This window comes from Mirounga angustirostris, unplaced genomic scaffold (genome assembly GCF_029215605.1).
Source record: "Mirounga angustirostris isolate CCGP_5_RB_7025 unplaced genomic scaffold, mMirAng1.0.hap1 SCAF_17, whole genome shotgun sequence".
Taxonomy (NCBI): domain Eukaryota; kingdom Metazoa; phylum Chordata; class Mammalia; order Carnivora; family Phocidae; genus Mirounga; species Mirounga angustirostris.
The window spans coordinates 48467129-48483989 of record NW_026991725.1 but is presented as its reverse complement, the minus strand read 5'-3'; the positions used below and the strand labels follow the sequence as shown (position 1 = coordinate 48483989).

General features: G+C 46.7%; 1 protein-coding gene across 9 annotated transcripts in view; it reads left to right on the top strand.

The window, feature by feature from the left end:
- PIK3R5 (phosphoinositide-3-kinase regulatory subunit 5) overlaps window positions 1-16861 on the top strand; it is a 65343-nt gene that overhangs the window by 25449 nt on the left and 23033 nt on the right. For 5 of the 9 annotated variants that reach the window (XM_045889873.3, XM_045889871.3, XM_064583695.1 and 2 more), the window contains exon 2: window positions 15904-16019. In XM_045889873.3, coding sequence (XP_045745829.2) covers window positions 15917-16019 — 103 coding nt within the window. In that variant the 5' untranslated portion in view covers window positions 15904-15916. Of the gene's footprint in view, window positions 1-13296; window positions 13885-14983; window positions 15203-15903; window positions 16020-16861 lie in introns of those variants that run through there. The other 4 variants (XM_045889872.3, XM_064583693.1, XM_064583696.1 and 1 more) reach the window with 4 other exon arrangements.

The window sequence follows — 16861 nt, the reverse complement described above, 5'->3', positions numbered from 1 at the left end:
TCCTTTGAGACTTCTTCTCTGACCCATGGATTATCCAGATGTGTGTTTAGTTTCTAAGTGTTTGGAGGTTGTCCTGTTATCTTTCTGTTTGCTTTCTAGTTTGATTCTGTTGTAGTCAGAGAACACACTCTGTATGATTTCAGTTCTCTTACATTTGTTGAGGTTGTTTTTTTTTTAAGTTTTTTATTGTTATGTTAGTCACCATACATTACATCATTAGTTTTTGATGTAGTGTTCCATGATTCATTGTTTGCGTATAACACCCAGTGCTCCATGCAGAACGTGCCCTCTTTAATACCCATCACCAGGCTAACTCATCCTCTCACCCCCCTCCCCTCTAGAACCCTCAGTTTGTTTTTCAGAGTCCATCGTCTCTCATGGTTCGTCTCCCCCTCCGATTTCCCCCCCTTCATTCTTCCCCTCCTGCTATCTTCTTCTTCTTCTTTTTTAACATATATTGTAGTATTTGTTTCAGAGGTACAGATCTGTGATTCAACAGTCTTGCACATTATGGCCCAGGATATGGTCTATCTCGGTATACGTCTCATGGGTACCTGAAAAGAATGTGTGTTTTGCTGTCATTGGGTGGGGTGTTCTGTGTCAATTAGATCCTGTTGGCTGATGGTGTGACTTAATTCTTATGTGTCCTTGCTAATTTTCTATATAGTTCCTCCCTACATTGTTGAGAGAGGGAGGTTGGTGTCTCCAGCTGTAATTATGGGTTTGTCTTGTTCTCCTTTCCATTTTATCAATTTTTACTTCACGTAGTTTGCAATGTCATTGTTTGGGGAATCACATTTAGGATTGCCGTGTCTTCTTGGTGGTTTCACCTTTTTGTCATTCTGTAATGTCACTCTCTGTCTCTGGTAATTTTCTTTGCTCTGAAATGTACTTTTTCTGATATTAATATAGCCATTCCTTTTTTTTTTTTTTTTAGTAATGTTTACATGGTATGTCTTTGCCCACTTATTACTTTCAATCTGCCGGTATCATATTTGTGAGTTTATTATGGACAGCAAGCCATTGGGTCATGTTTTGCAGTCCACTACTGATCTCTGTCTTTTAATTGATATATTTAGCCCATTTAAATTTAATGAAATTATTGATATGTTAGGGCTTAAGTCTGCTTTTTTATTATTTGTTTTCTGGGGCCTTTTTTTGGGGGGGGTCTGTTTTTGTTGTTGTTTCTTGGTTCCCCCCCCCCGCCTTCCTCTGGATACTTGAAAAACTTTTAGAATTCATTTTGATGTATCTGTAATGTTATTATATATATCTCTTTGTATAGCTTTTTTAGTCTCTGCTCTACCTATTATATTTTATATACATATCATAGTTGAATGATGTCATCATTTTACAGTTCTAATGGAGCGTAGAAGCTTTACTTCCCTTTAGGCCCCTTTACCTTTTCTCATTTATAATATAACAGTCTTAAGTATTTACTCTGTATACACTTAAACCACATCAGATAATGTTATAATTTTTGGTTCAACCATCAAATATAATTTAGAAAACAAAGGAAAAGAAGGAAAACCTATCGTATTTATCTAGGTATTTGCTTGCCATGTTCTTTCTTCATTCCTGATGTTTCAAGATACTTTTTTTTTTTTTAATCATGCTCTTTCTGTTTATAGAATTTCCATCATCCATTCTTTTAGGGTAGCTATGCTGGTGACAAATTCCCTTAGCTTTCCTTCATCTAAGAATGTCTTAATTTCTTTTTCATTCCTGAAAGGTATTTTCTCTGGATGTAGGATTCGGGGTTGGCTGTTCATTAAGCACTTGAAAAATGTTGTTCCGTTCCTTTAGGGCTTCATGACTTCTGATGAGAAATCCACTGTCATTTGAATTGTTTTCCCTCTAAGAGAAGGTGGTATTCCTCTCTTGCTACTTTCAAGATTTTTTTTTTCTCTGTCCTTAGTTTTCAGAACTTTGACTGTGATGTGTCTTGGTGTGTATTTCTTGGCTTTATTCTGTCTAGGGTTCACATAGCTTCTTGAACCTGCAATTTTATGTATTTTGCCAAATTTGCAAGTTTTCAGCCACTGTTTCTTTGAGTACTTTTCCAGCTTTGCCCCCTGCCACTCAGACTCAGATGATATGCATGTTAGACCTTTCGTTAGAGCCCCACAGGTCCCTGAGGCTCTGTTCATTTTTCTCTAGTTGGTTTTCTCTCTGTTGTTCGGCTTGGGTAACATTGTTGTTCTGGATTCAAGTTCATTGATTCTTTCCTCAGTCCCCTCCATCTGCTGTGGAGCCCGTCCACTGAGGTTTTTATTTCAAGTTATTGTATCTTTCAGTTCTAGAATTTCCATAGCTATGCATTCCTATCTTCTGTTTCTTTTCTGAGACTTTCTTAGTTTTTATTTGTTTATAACTGCCCATTGAAGCATTTTTAATGAAGCTGCTTTAAAAGCTTTGTCAGATAATTTTAACATCTGTGATTTGGGTGTTGGCACCTCTTGATTGTCTTTTTTTTCACTCAATTTATAGAATCCCCTTCATTTCATTCCTTGTCCTTGGTGTGACAGGTTATTTTCCATGGACACCTGGCGTTTGGGGTATTATAAGAGTTAAGAGGCTCTGGGTCTTATTTAAACCCCTGTTTTAGCTGGCTTCCTCTAACACTTCGCTGAACGGAGAGGGTACTGCCTCATTACTACCAGGGGAGGGTAGAAGTCCACATTCCATTCACAGCTTCCATTGACAAGGAGGTGCTCTTTATTACTGCTGCGTGGGGTGGGAATTATGGCTTCCAACTAGGCTTCCATTGATGCCCCCCTGCCTGGGAGGCACAAGGGTGTCTCATTACGGCTCCATCGACACCATGGGATGGAGGAAGTGACCTCACCACCACTGGGCAGCAGTGAAAGTCTTGGCTCTCACTAGGTTTCTTTGACACCACCCTAGTCAGGGGGTGGTGGTGGTGGGGCTCTTAACTGTCTGGTGGGGCTGGAAGTCCAGGATCCCTGGTGGTCCTCACTGACACCGTGGGGCGGTAGGGGGCTCGTTACTGGCAGAGAAGATGAAAGGCCTGGCTTTCTCAGATACCACCCATGGTTGGGGGAGGAGGGGTCAGGCACCTCATTAGAGCCCAGCCAGAGTGAAGTTCAGGCCCCCATTTGGCCTTTGCTTGTGGAGATGATGCCATAGTTCTTTCTGTGGTGTTTGGCTGGGGTAGAGCAGTTATTCTCTAAAAGTTTTGTGTCTTGTTAGGCTGCCTCTTTGCTGAGCCTTTGGCTGGAAAGACCAGGCTTTTCTTGGGGCTTTTTCTGTCTCTACCCATTGGTGTTTCCAGGTTGTCGGCACCTCAGGTCCAAGTCTGGGATATATGGGGCAAAAAGGAAATCCTTTTCCACCATGATCACCACCATGTCCCTTTTTGTTCTCAAGGTCCTTGGCCTTCTCTCTCCTTCGTATGTTAGTCTTGTATATAATGTCTGGGGCTTATAGCTGTGCTTTGCAGGAGGAATAGGGACAAGTACATCTACTCCACTTTCCCAGACCATTGTCTATTTTTTATATACTTTACACCTGTTATTTGTGTGATCAAAAAGTAATGTATAAAATATGTTATTATACAAATGTTTTTAGATAAAGTAAAAATGGTATCTAATCTTGCCTCTCGGATTAACACTTGGCAGGTAACCCTATATAATTTTCTTAGATGTAAAGATTTTTTAAGTAATCTCTACCCCCAACATGGGGCTTGAACTCACAACTCTGAGATGGAGAGTCTCATGCTCTACTGACTGAGCCAGCCAGGTGCCCCTTTTTAGATGTAGATGTAGGACTTTAAAAAAACATAATTGGAAGCATCTTGGATCCTTTTGGTCACACTTAGCAGAAATGAACTTGTGCTGGGTAAATTAAAAAAAAAAAAAAAGAACTCAGCAGAAGGATATCGGGGTATCTTATAAAACCCAAGCAAGCAAAGCTTCTCAAAGGAGTAGACTCTCCCTCACCTCCTTTTCTCTCCTCAGCCTGTTCCATTGGGTCTTCTAGCCCCCTTCATATTCATTCCAAATTCATTCGCCAAAACCTCCATGTCATCAAGTCCAGTGGCCACTTCTCTGTCCCCATGTTTTGGATGCCACAGTAGTATTCCATTCTCCCTCCTCGCATCATTCTTGTTTTGAGTGTCTGTGACATCATTGTCCCCTCTTTCTGCATGAATCTCACCTTCTCAGCATCCTCTTGCTGATTCTTCACATGCCACCTCCTAACACTGGATGCTCAAAATGTGATATAACGTGGACAGAGTAGGACTCTTCTTTTCTCCTCCCAAATTGTCCTCTCCCCAAACTTCCCCATGTCGGCGAATGTGACCCACCAATCTTCGTGAATGGAGAAGGCAGAGGCGGTCAAGCATCCAGAAAGGGGGCACATCCACTTGGGGGCCAAGTTTTAAATCAGCCATGATGCCAGCCCCGCCCACCTTCCATAGAGATTTTGGCCAGAACTGTAGCCTGGATTTGCCAAATCCATTTCCATCTGATTTAGACATGATGCCCAAACCATACCAAATATTGGTCTTCAGTGTGGACTGTGAGCCCTTCTGTGTCGTTGTGAGTGTATTTGGTGAGACTGGGGAAAGAATGCATCAGCACTGCTGCTCTAATATCAGTGAATAGCCCCTCAGAGTCCTAGGGGGTTCTAGACTGGGCTAAGTGGGACTCTCAAAAGCAGTGTCTGTTTCGTAAAAAGTTGTAGAAACCACACCTGGCCAAGTATCAAGACGAGTTTCTGATTTCAGTTCCATCCACAAACCTTGATGATTTCTTTTCTTGTTAGAGAAGTTTCTCTTGCACCAATAAACCATATTCATGAATGGGATGGAAAGGGAGGAGGTAAGAGATTTTTTTTCTTAAATAATTGGCAAGAGTTTAAAGAGAGGGAGGAGAAGGCGGCTGACGAAGGTGGATGTGCTGGTGTCTGAGATCAGTGACCTGCTGTTGGAAGGATGGAGAGAAGAGGGGGCTGCTGGGTGGTTTTCACTCTGGGAAGGAAGAGATAACAGGTGAGACCAGTCTGTGCCGAATCTGTTCCAATGGTAAGGCGTGTGGACGTCAGAATGCTCCATACAATCTTCTTTGCCTGAAACTACGAAATAGTCACTGCGTCTTACAAACTGGAAATGATCCTGCCGAGAGTGAGCAGCCTGTAACGAACGCGACTCATCACGACAACCGCCGTCTTTTGCCACATCCAGAAAAATCAGAAAGCTGCCCGTGTATGTGCAATTGGCCTCTCTTGAGTTTTGACATTTACATTTATTGGTCGCTTTGTTACCGTGCGAGCGTTTGCTGGCAAACAAGACAGGCTGTGCGTTTGAAAGGTGGCAGGATTAAAACAGCCTCCAGTGCCAAGTGCCCAGGGGTTAGCCTGGGAGTTTATACCTTGGTAAATTCCTGTAGTCTTTCTCTTGTTCCCCATCTTGGCAGAAATTTCAGTTTGCCCATGTTAAGGTCCCCTTTATTGCACAGGGATGCTAAGTTGCTAGCATATGTGAAGAAAGGCCATTCATCATTTGCCAGCGAGAGAGCCCTCTACGCCTCGCTCTTTTCATCTGTACAGTGGGGACAAGAACGTGTCTACCTCCTATGAATTAATTCGTAGAAAGAACCGAAACAGTGCCTGGCACATAGCAAGCCCTCAGTTAGCATTAGCTGCTATTATTATAATTATTATAGGCGAAGGCAGAATAGGCATCCTGTTTCCTTCCAGGTGATTCCCTGGGTAGAAGGGAGTCAGACAGAACTGGGTTCATATGGTTCAAATATTCCTGCCCATGCTACTTGCTAGTTGTGCGACCTTGGGAAAGTCATATAGCCACCGGAACATTCCTCATCCTTGTGTGGTCAGAGTTTTACAAGGTTGCTCAGAAGGAACGAGATCGTGGACTTCAAGCCCTAAGCGGTCTCTGGCATAGAGTCGCACGCACATTGTTGAGTGTCTTTCTCCTTCCCTTCCCTCATCTTATTTCCTCTTGGTCTTGACCACAACGTTGGTCTTCCCGAGCAGCCCGGCGCCCTTTCCTCGGTAAAGAAGGGCGTGAGCAAAGGTGAGAAGTAAGTGAAGGCTTATATCTCTGTTTCCTTGGCGGTTCTCCCTTTTCGTGCCCATCTGCTTCACCCTGCTCCCTTCCTGCTCCCCACACCCCCTCCAACCATCACTGCTTACCCTTTCCCATTTCCTCCCTTCCGTGGCCCTGGAGTCCTTCTGATGTCCACCGTCCACTGTCGCCACTGTGTTGGATGCATCTGTTACCTAAATGTCCCTCCACAAATCTTGCATCTTGAAGAGTAAGCTAGGCCAGAGGAAATGAGCCATCCTAACCCATGGAGAATGAATCACTGGCAATGAGAATTCGGGTCATTTGTGTGCAGGATGTCCTCGCTGGAAGTCTCAAATTATAACGCAGAGGCGCAACCACATACTTAGACCTCTGAGTGTCTAGAAAACAGCAGGGATGATTTCCTGTGAACACGGCACAGGAAAGAATGTGGGCTTTGAGAGCCCGGCCAACTTTGGATATGCTTCCAGCTTGGATCATAGGAACTGTGACCACAAGAATTTGGGCAAATACATGGCTGACTCTCCCCGAGCTGCAGGGATTGTGATGACTATGATTATGTCATGGGGTGATTATGGTCATTAAACTAGGCAATCCAGTGAAAGTGCCCCCCCATGGTATCTGACACAGAACAGCCACTTGGAATAGCCAGCCTGTCTGTCTGCCTGCCCGCCCTCTTTCCTTCCTTCCTGTTCTCTAGGCTAAAACTTATAGAGAATTGACATTCCTGTGTAATACTGAAAAGGTGTCCATTAATTATTTCTTTATTCCTTTTTTAAAATTGTGGTAGAATACTCATGACGTGAAATTTACCATCTCGGGGACGCCTGGGTGGCTCAGTGGGTGAACCGTCTGCCTTCGGCTCAGGTCATGATCTTGGGGTCCTGGGATCGAGTCCCGCGTTGGGCTCCCTGCTCAGCGGGGAGCCTGCTTCTCCCTCTGCCTCTGCTTCTTCCCCGGCTTGTGCTCTTTCTCTCTCTCTCTCTCTGTCAAATAAATAAATAAAAATCTTAAAATAAATAAAATAAATTTACCACCTTCATGTTGGTAAGTATATGGTTCAGTGGTGCGAAGCACATTGACTTCGTTGTGTAAAACTAAAACTCCGCACCTGTGTCCCCTCCCCCAGCCCCTGACAACCACCATTCAGCTCTGTCTCTATGAATCTCATTACTCTGGGTGCCTCATATATGGGGAATTGTACAGTATTTTTCTCTTTGTGACTGGCTTATTTTGCTCAGCACAGTGTCCTCAAGGTTCCTCCACGTTGGAGCATGTGACAGGGTTTCCCTTCCTTTTTAAGGCTGAAGAATATCCCATTTTGGTATACACCACATTTTATGTATCCATTCACCTGTCTGGGGACGCTGGGGTTTCTCCTACTGTTTGGCTATTATGAATAATGATGCCATGAACACGGATGTAGAAGATCTATTCCAAGTCCCCGCTTTCAGTTCTTTTGGATATACACTCAGAAGTGGAGTTACTGGATCATATGGTAATTCTATTTTTAATTTTTGGGGAAATCACCAGCACCATTTCACATCCCCACCAGCAGTGCACGAGGGTTCCCATTTCTCCTCATCCTCACTAACACTTCTTTTTGTTTTGTTTTGTTTATAATAGCCATTGTAATGGGTGCGATGTGGTATCTTATTGTGGTTTGGGGTTAAGATTTTTTTATTTGTTGATTTGAGAGAGGGAGGGAGAGTGCGCATGAGCGGGGTGGGGCCGGGCAGAGGGAGAGGGAGAAGCAGACACCCCCATACCCCCAAATCCCCCAGCTGAGCAGGGAGCCTGACAGACGTGAGGCTTGATCCCAGGACCCTGAGATCATGACCTGAGCCGAAGGTAGATGCTTAAACGCTTAACCAACTGAACCACCCAGGCGCTCCTTACATTGTGGTTTTGATTTGCATTTCCCTATTGATGAGTGATGTTGAGCATCTTCTCATGTAGCTCTTGGCCATATGGGTGTCTTCTTTGGAGCAATGTTTATTCAAGTCCCTTGTCCATTTTTTAAAATTTTGTTGTTGTTGTTGTTGCTCTTCTTGAGTTGTAGGAATTCTTTATATATTCTGGATATTGACTCCTCATCAGATATATGACTTGCAAATATTTTCTCCCATTCTGTAGGTTACCTTTGCACTCTCTTGACTGTGATGGGCAGAGTTTTAGATTTTGGTGTAAGTCCACTTTATCTGTTTTTATTTTGTTGCCTATATTTTTGGTGTCATTTCCAAGAAATCATTGACAAATCCAGTGTGAGGAAGGCTTTCTCTTATGTTTTCTTCTGAGAGTTTTATCACCGAAGCTCTTTACATTGAGGCTCTGATCCATTTTGAATTAATTCTTTGATACTGAATATTCCTGTCTCATAATAGCCTGTGTATTTCCATTTATTTACCTTCTTTTGTATCCCTCCAAAAGTTTTATTTCATCAAAATTTTGCCTATTTTTAAAGCTTATTTTCTCTTATTATTTTTTTCTTGCTATTATAGGCAGGGTCTTTTTTTTCCAATGCAACTTCTGTTTTTTACTCATATAATGGAACAATAATTAATTTCTGTCTTGTACCAAATTTCTATATTTGTACCAAACCACCTTACCTAATTCTCTTTGTGGTAGCCATGTCTTTGGTTGATTATTTTGGGTTTCAATATAAACATTTTGAAGGTGAAAAAATTTTGAGTTATGCCAGCTCTTTAACCGGCAAAGGTAGAACTCATTGTAAGCCTCAATGAAGGAAATGACATGTGACATATAAACTCTCAGAAACTACCTCACCGCACACACTCATCGTGAAGTTACTCGAAATGCTCCAGCTGAGCGAGACGTGAATCAAAATAAAGAACTCGTAACTAGGGATGACATAGTTTAAAAACAAAGAAACAAATAAACAAAAATAACCAGCAAGCAATGAAGTAAATCAATCCTAAAGCTGCTGCCTCCCCCCGGACCAAACACTGCCATTTTCAGTTATTACATTTACTGTGAATGTCAACAAGAATTATTGAAAGAATTGTGATGTAGTGTAAAAGTAGGTAATACAAATCTGATCCAGATCTGTATTTTAAAAGAAAATGTAATTTTACAACATTTCGATTAAGAGAAGGGCTAAAATCGCAGGTTCAGAAACAATTTTTAAAAATTATATAGAAATTCTCCGGGGCGCCTGGGTGGCTCAGTTGTTCAGCATCTGCCTTCAGCTCAGGTCATGATCCCAGGGTCCTGGGATCGAGTCCCGCACCGGGCTCCCTGCTCAGCGGGAAGCCTGCTTCTTCCTCTCCCTCTGCTGCCCCCCGCCCCCGTTTGTGCTCTCTCTCTCGCTGTGTCTCTCTCTGTCAAATAAATAAAATTTTAAAAAAAATTATATAGAAATTCTAGACCCCGATCTTGGCTAGTAAAATTTTGAATCTGGATTAAAATGAATGATGTTGTCAGAAAGCCTAAATTCACAAAGTTGACACATGAAGAAGTTGAATACTTACACGATAACTTCAAAAGAAATTTAGAAAAGGAGTCTAGAAGTAACCTTGAGGAAGAGCCGAGGTCTCACTGATGGACGGCAGAGGTTGACTCCCACCTAAGCAAGAGGGTGCCATGACTCCCCTGGGTCCTAGGCTCAGAGTGTAGTGATAGATTTGCGACTTTTTAATCTGAGCAAGGCCCTTCCCTGCTCAGAGCCTTCATTTTCTTATCTGTAGAATGGGAAGGTTGCACTAGCTGGCCTCCGGGATGCTTTCCTAGTCAAACAGTCTAGTACGTGTGTGTCTTAGAATAATAGAAAGCATTACTTTTCAAGCCTGACTGCAGCAGAATCATCCAGGGAGTGTTTTATTTCTTGGCCCAGTCTCAAAGCTATCTGGAATTGGGCCATAGAATTGTTTATGCGAAGAAAGCACGCTGATAGCTAATAGATAACATTTACTGAATGCCACTGCTTTTTAAAAACATTTTTCATTAATTTACATCCTGGTTTCTCCTCAGATGGTATAAGTGTTTCTCCTCTTACGAAACATTTTCCATCAACTCACTGTGTGCAGCCTTGATCCCTAGTAGACCCCAAGAACACACCTTGCATGCCCTGTCCTTTTAGGCGATGGTCTCAAATGCAAACCAGGCTTCGACTTTTTATGGTAACATTTGGCCATAGGTGTCATCATTGTGCTTTAAAATATACTAACTACCGACTTCTAGATTGCCACCAAAATGAAAACACAGTTTAACTATTCTCACAGAGAGCCCTCAGAGACCCTCCAAGAGCCCCAGAGATTCTCCACCCTAGTTGAGGAACGTTGGATTAGCGGGGAGGCAGCTAGCCCTGCATTGGCGCACCCTCCAGTACCTAGGAACTGTGACCACACGTGAAGTGGGAACTTGAAACAGGGTAATGAAGGACAGCAAGGCATTGAATAACTACCTGGAAGTATGTTCAAAGGATATGTAAGGCTATGGAAAGGGTTTTAGAACTATGGAGGCCATCCACCCAGCTTCCCCTAATGTTAACAACTCACGTGACTTGGTACAGTTACCAAAACCACGAAATGATCATTGGTCAATACTGCTCACAAAATTGTGGACCTTATTAGGATTTTAGCCATCTTCCTCCCATTAACGTCTCCTTTTAGTTCCAGAATTCCATCCAGGATCCCACATTGTGTCTCCTTGATTTCCTCCCATCTGTGGCAGTTCCTCAGTCTTCCCTTTTATGACCTTGACATTCTGGTGAGGACTGGGCAGTTACGTTACAGAATGTTTTCTCATGATTCAGTTGTCGTTATGCATTTTTTTGGTAAGGATCCTGCAGAAGTGACCTTAGGTCCCTCTCCATGCTTCAGGGGAGATAGGATCTTGAAATGTCTCATTACTGGTAATATTACCTTTGATCATGAGATTAAGGTGGTGGTGGGTTTCTCCACTGTGAAATTATTATTTTTCCCTTGTAATCAATTAATTTCTTAGAGGAAATACTCTGAGACTATGCAAATATCCTGTCCCCTCTCAGAATTTCATCCAGAGATTTTAACATCCATACTGAGGACGGTTATTACTGTGGTGTTTGCCTAATGGTGATTTTTGTATTTTTCTCATTCTGGCCACATTTATTAATTGGTATTCTGTCATAAAGAAGATCTGTTCCTTCTTCATTTATTCTTTTCTTCAACTGTTTATGACATCAGTGTAGAATCATGGGTATTTATTTCATTCTACAAATTATAGTCCAACGCTTTCATTATTTATTTTGTCGTTAAAATTATCCTGGCTTTGGCCACTGGAAGCTCCTTCAAGCTGCTCCCATGATATCTCTGACACTCCCATCTCTTTTCAAGGAATGACTTATTTTCTGGCACTATAAGATGTTCCAGGTTCATCTTCTGTATTTCCTGCCCCGGTCCTGGAATCGGCCATTTCTCTAAGGAGCCCTGGTTCCTTTGAGTGGAGAATGGTATTTAGAAACCAAGACCTGGGCACTAGGTGTGCTCATTACTACTGGGATGTCATTTCCTGGGTCTCTCGGCAGAGCTAGAAAATATATGTATGCATTTTAATGCAAGCAGACACACATCTTTTTCACTTCGGTATGTATCTCTGTGTAAATACATTGAAAAAACTACGAGTTCATGCTGATTTCTCCAACTCCAGTCCAATAGAGTTGGTTCATTCTAGATTTCCCACATTCCTTCTTTGTAACTTCTTTCTCCAACAGTGAGAAGTTGGCTCTCATTACCTATGATATATTTACTTATTTGCTTAGTCATAACACACCCGTAAAGAAGTCTCGGGATTTTAAACACACGTCCCTATGGCAAACAGGTTTAATAATTAGAAAACAATGTTTGTATGTAGTTCTTTTTGTCTTTAGCCTTACAGTATCCAGTCAAAATACTATTTTCCAAAGTTCCTCCATTTAATTCTCTCATCCCCTATCCCTTCAATGCGGTTATGTTACTCATTTATAATGCAGTTGGGTTCCTTTGTTTTGTTTGGATTTTTGTCCCCCTGCCCCCCGCAATCCTAGTTGACTTGAGTTATTCTAATTTGGGGTATGTAAAAATCCTGGCTATGGTTCTAAGAGTCAAAGGGATACCCTAAAAATAGCCCCAAAGAAGTGTTGCCTTTCCTCCTCCCCATCTCATTCTCCTCTCCTTTTCACCCCTTTCTTACCCCAGTATCTTTAGTTTCGGGTGTATCCTTCCTGCTTTGATGGCGAGAAATTTTAAAAGTAGGTCGCAGAAGAGATTCTGCCTTGAACAGTCACATGGAGAAGAGCGGGGGCCAGAGAGGGGAGGTCAAACCACAGGGGACCATAGGAAGGAGCAGAGGGAGGAGTGATGCAGGACCAACACGGGCGGGATCAGTGCAGGACCACATGCCTTGGTGCCTCTGTGATTCCCACCTGTGGAACTAAGGCTTCAAAGCATGGGCCTGGATTATTCCAGAACAGCAGGGAAGCTGTGTGGGTGCCGGCCAGAGCCTGGAGGTATATGCTTCTCCCCCATGAGAGGTAGGCCCTCTACCCCTACCATTCCACAGTGTTTAAGAAATCCTCCAAGAAAGAAGCGCCCTTCTCTGCCCCACGTGGGGGCTGGCCCAGGACAGTCGGACCCAGGCAGACCTTCGACTAGTCCTGCGCATTTGGGAAGATGACCCTGTCTTGCATCATGGGGTCAGGTCAACATGTGAAGAGGAGGTCTCCCTCTGTGCCCTCTGCGGTCACTGCCCACCCCCCCACCCCCCAGCTCCAGGCCTCCCTGTTCTGCTCAGGGTCCCTAGTAAGGACTCACCCTTACTGGCTCAGAAGAGGAACTTGGAGATGGGGGCAAGCCCGGCTGTTGAATGTTTCCACACGACTCCACCGGTGGGTGAGGGGCATTCCCATTCCAGGCAGCAGCTGGGATTTCACAATAGACGCTCCTCTTAGAAGGTGTTCGGGGAAGCCAGGCCTTGCCTGCCAAGTGTTTGAAAAAAAGACATCATCCTTGGGGAGGGAGGGAGTGCCACCTTCTTCCCTCTTCATCTCCACCCCAAAGCCACTAGGGTTCTGCTGACAAGTCACAAGAAACGGCTGATGACTGACTCATCAAACGGAAATGAGGGTGCCAAAGGACCAGGTGGTGAGCCACGGGGCGCTGGGTTAACCCCCAGGGCAGCTCAGCTGAGCATCCCCCCGCTGGGCTCCTACCTGCCTTGGCTCCCAGGGCCCAGTGCCTTGGGCAAGTCCAGCCTCTCAGAAAAGCTTGGGGCAAACTCTAGATGGTGTCAGGATTCCCCGGGGGGTTGGGGGGAGCTGGCACGCCGGGAACCGTGCCCCGTGCCCTTGGGGCTACCTGGCCCATCTGCGGAGAAAGTCTTGATTGTCTTCAGCGAACCGCGGGGGACACTGAGGCCAGGAGATGGGAGTCTCGGGGGCCTGGGGAAGGGAAGGAGTGTGGGCCGGCAGGCGTTGGAGGGGTGCTGGGAAGGCTGCTCCCAGAAGCCCCAGGACACTGTGTCCTGACCCCTAAGGACAGCGGTGCAACAGAGGCAGTTTTGGCTGAAAACATTCATTTGCATCTTGTGTTTACAGTGGGATGCAACAGCTCAGGGTGACTCATGCCTGCCTCGTGACACAACCCAATTGTCCCTGGCAGCAGGGACTGGGCGGAGGGGACTTTAAACCCAGTCAGTGTGGTTCAGCCCTTGTTCCAGGCTAGAGATCACCCAGTTCAGCGAGTAGCGCCCTCCTGTGAGTCCTGATCCCCTCCCTGGAGGGTGGGCAGCTGGTGTAGACAGACGTGGGGGGCTCAAGATCCCTAGCAGCTGGGAAGGTAGGTCTTTTAAAGCAAGATCATGTTACAGCTAATTGAGTTTCCATTTTGGGGGGTATGAACACGAATTGGTTCTCTTTTTCTTCTGGTAACTGGCATCTTGACTGTACTGAGAGCGCACTGTAGCGGCGACTGGAGGAACCCAGACTCCCTGGGTTCCTATCCTGGCTTTGCCACCTCTTCGCTGTGTGGCCTTGGGCAAGTCGTCTAACTTCTCTGTGCCACAGATGACCCATCTCTCCATCCGCCTCCCCAAAGGTGATCCACCCATCAGCCTCCTACTGCTAACTTCCCCTCCTCCCCGCCCCCCCACCCCAGCCCTCCAGGGCCAAGTATCAGCAGAACAGCTACAGTCCAGTTTTTGTGGCTAGTTCTCACCCCTCCCCCTCCCTACAATGAAGGACTGTGAAATGAAGGACTTGAGGCAGGGGTGGGTGGGCAACATCTGAGCTCCCTCCAAGAACCCACCCTGGGACTCACGGGGAGAAATCAGCCTGCGGGGCAGAGGGTCCGTTGATGCCATCCGACCAACCATCCATGCCCCAAAGTCATCCTTTTGAAGGTGCCTGAGCTTCCAGCTTCTGCAACGGATACTGGTAGCCCTGAGTCTGGGTAGGACTAAGCTGGAGAGGGTCTTGTACTGGGGCTCCACTGGAGGCAGAAGGCTGAGGCCTCATCACAAGGGTCCGTTCCCAGGACGCACACCCATGGCAGGCGAGGCAGGGGCCGGAAAGCTTGGAATCTGCCCCGTCTGGCTCAGTGGCGTTGGACTCATTGCCTGGGCCACCCGTGGAGGAGTCCGCAGACAAAAGGCCCAAAGGTGTACTGGGAAAGTTGCCCTGGAAGGGCCCAGGGACATCTTTGGGCTGCCAGATGCCGCCCACGGAAACACCCAGCATGCACGGCCCTGAATCCCCAGTGAGAGGTTTTTCTGAGTTCAGTCTGCCACCTCAACAGCCGGGAGGTGGGGGACCTGGCCTTCTGTTCCAGTGTCTCAGTCCTTGGCAGGCTCGTCCCTGCACCCAGACTTTTGCACATGCTGCCTCTTCTTTCTGGAATGTACTTCCCCTCACTTCTCGATTCCTCGTCCGGCTTCAAGGTCCCTTTGGGGAGGCATCCTGACGACCTAGTGTGGGCTCCCCATTTGGCCTGCCCCCAGCACCATCTGTCTTCACAGCATCACCTTCTGTGACGACTTCTTTCTTGGTCTATTGAACTGTTCAGTGTTAATGTCTGACGCCAAGGAGCACGGCCCAGCGGGGACATCACTGAGGTGGGGAGACGCTGGACAGCTCACAGAGGGCTGATGGTTCCTCGGGTACGTGGTTCCTCCCGGGCTGGGGAAGTAGGAGGATTTGCCTACGTGGGGCCCCCGCGAGCCAGGGGTTCCAGTCACGCAGCTGGGTCCGCGTTCGGATTTCGCAGTTTTGCATGTCGTTTGCATGGCTCAGCTCTGAGCTCCATGCTTCTGCTTGTGGTTTCCTGGTCTGTCCCCAGTTCCACAGAGCTGGACCACTGCTTCCTCGGCTCCTCTCCAGGACCTGGCCTGACGGGCCAGCGACTGGATCTGCCTGGAAGGGGTGAATGCGGGAAAGTGGGAGTGTGCCAAAGCCTGTGGCAGGATGGGCAACATCTGAGCTCCCTCCAAGGGACTCAGTACAATCAAGAGCACGCTTGGCACATCCACTGGGGCATTCTTCCCGTGATTCTGATTTTTGCCCAGGAGTCCTCCTGCCCACTGGGGTCTGGCTTCTCTTGGGCACTCATGGGGACATTTGCCACTGCCCCTGTCCACCTCGCAGCGTCCCGCCCTGACCCTCACTGCCTGCATTGCTGTGCTGCTGGGCCGCAGTGACTGTGAGCTCCCCACCTCCGTGCTGTGCTCTGGGCACCGGAACTACGGCAGGGCTGATCGAGCTGGGCTGCGAGCGCCCATGGACTCTGCCGTCCACTCCGCTAGGCCATTTGCTCCCCCAGCCTGGGGCTCTCCCGGCTGACCGGCGTCTGTCCTCCGTGTAGGCGATGACTCAGGATGCAGCCAGGGGCCACGACGTGCACGGAGGACCGTATCCAGCATGCCCTGGAGCGCTGCCTACATGGGCTCAGCCTCAGCCGCTGCTCCACCTCCTGGTCAGGTAGGTCTGGGGGGGCAGGGGTGGGGCTGGTGGGGCCCAAGAAAGCCCTGGGGGCTACAGTGAGCACTGGAGCGCATACAGAAGCCCGCAGGTTCCGGTTCCAGGACCGTGTGTGGGACCTCCCGTGGGCCGGTGCTCGGCACAGCACCTGATGGAGAGTAGCCCGTCAGAATGTGGCAGTCTGTCTGTCCTCCCCTGACACCTTCCTCCTCCTCCTCAGGGCTGTATCTTGCTTTCTCTGCATGTGCCAGAAGCACAGCTCCTTGAAAAGGTATTGGTCCTGCTTAGAAAAACCACAGCTGCTGGGGACGCCTGGGTGGCTCAGTCATTAAGCGTCTGCCTTTGGCTCAGGTCATGATCCCAGGGTCCTGGGATCGAGCCCCGCATCAGGCTCCCTGCTCGGCGGGAAGCCTGCTTCTCCCTCTCCCACTCCCCCTGCTGTGTTCCCTCTCTTGCTGTGTCTCTCTCTATCAAATAAATAAATAAAATCTTGAAAAAAAAACAAACAACCACAGCTGCCGATTCCAAAAGAACAGCTAGGAATTTGTAGATGGCTCCCCCCAGAGTTCTGTTTAGTTGGTTTCTGGTTCCTTCCAGAACCCCATCTCCTTTTTCCCTGCAGGACAAGGGGGCATGTCAGCTGAGCTTCAGGGAGCGGGAGGCTTCCATGTTTCCCAGGACTGAGAAATGGGCTTATCTGCAGCCTGGGGCAGTTGCATCTCTGAAGACTGGTGCCTACTTGTAATAATTTCTCATGCTTCTGAGATTGTGCACCTCCCATGTCTCACTTGCCTCTCTAACTATCCCATGAGATAGGTAGCCACTGCTCCTTGAACTCACCT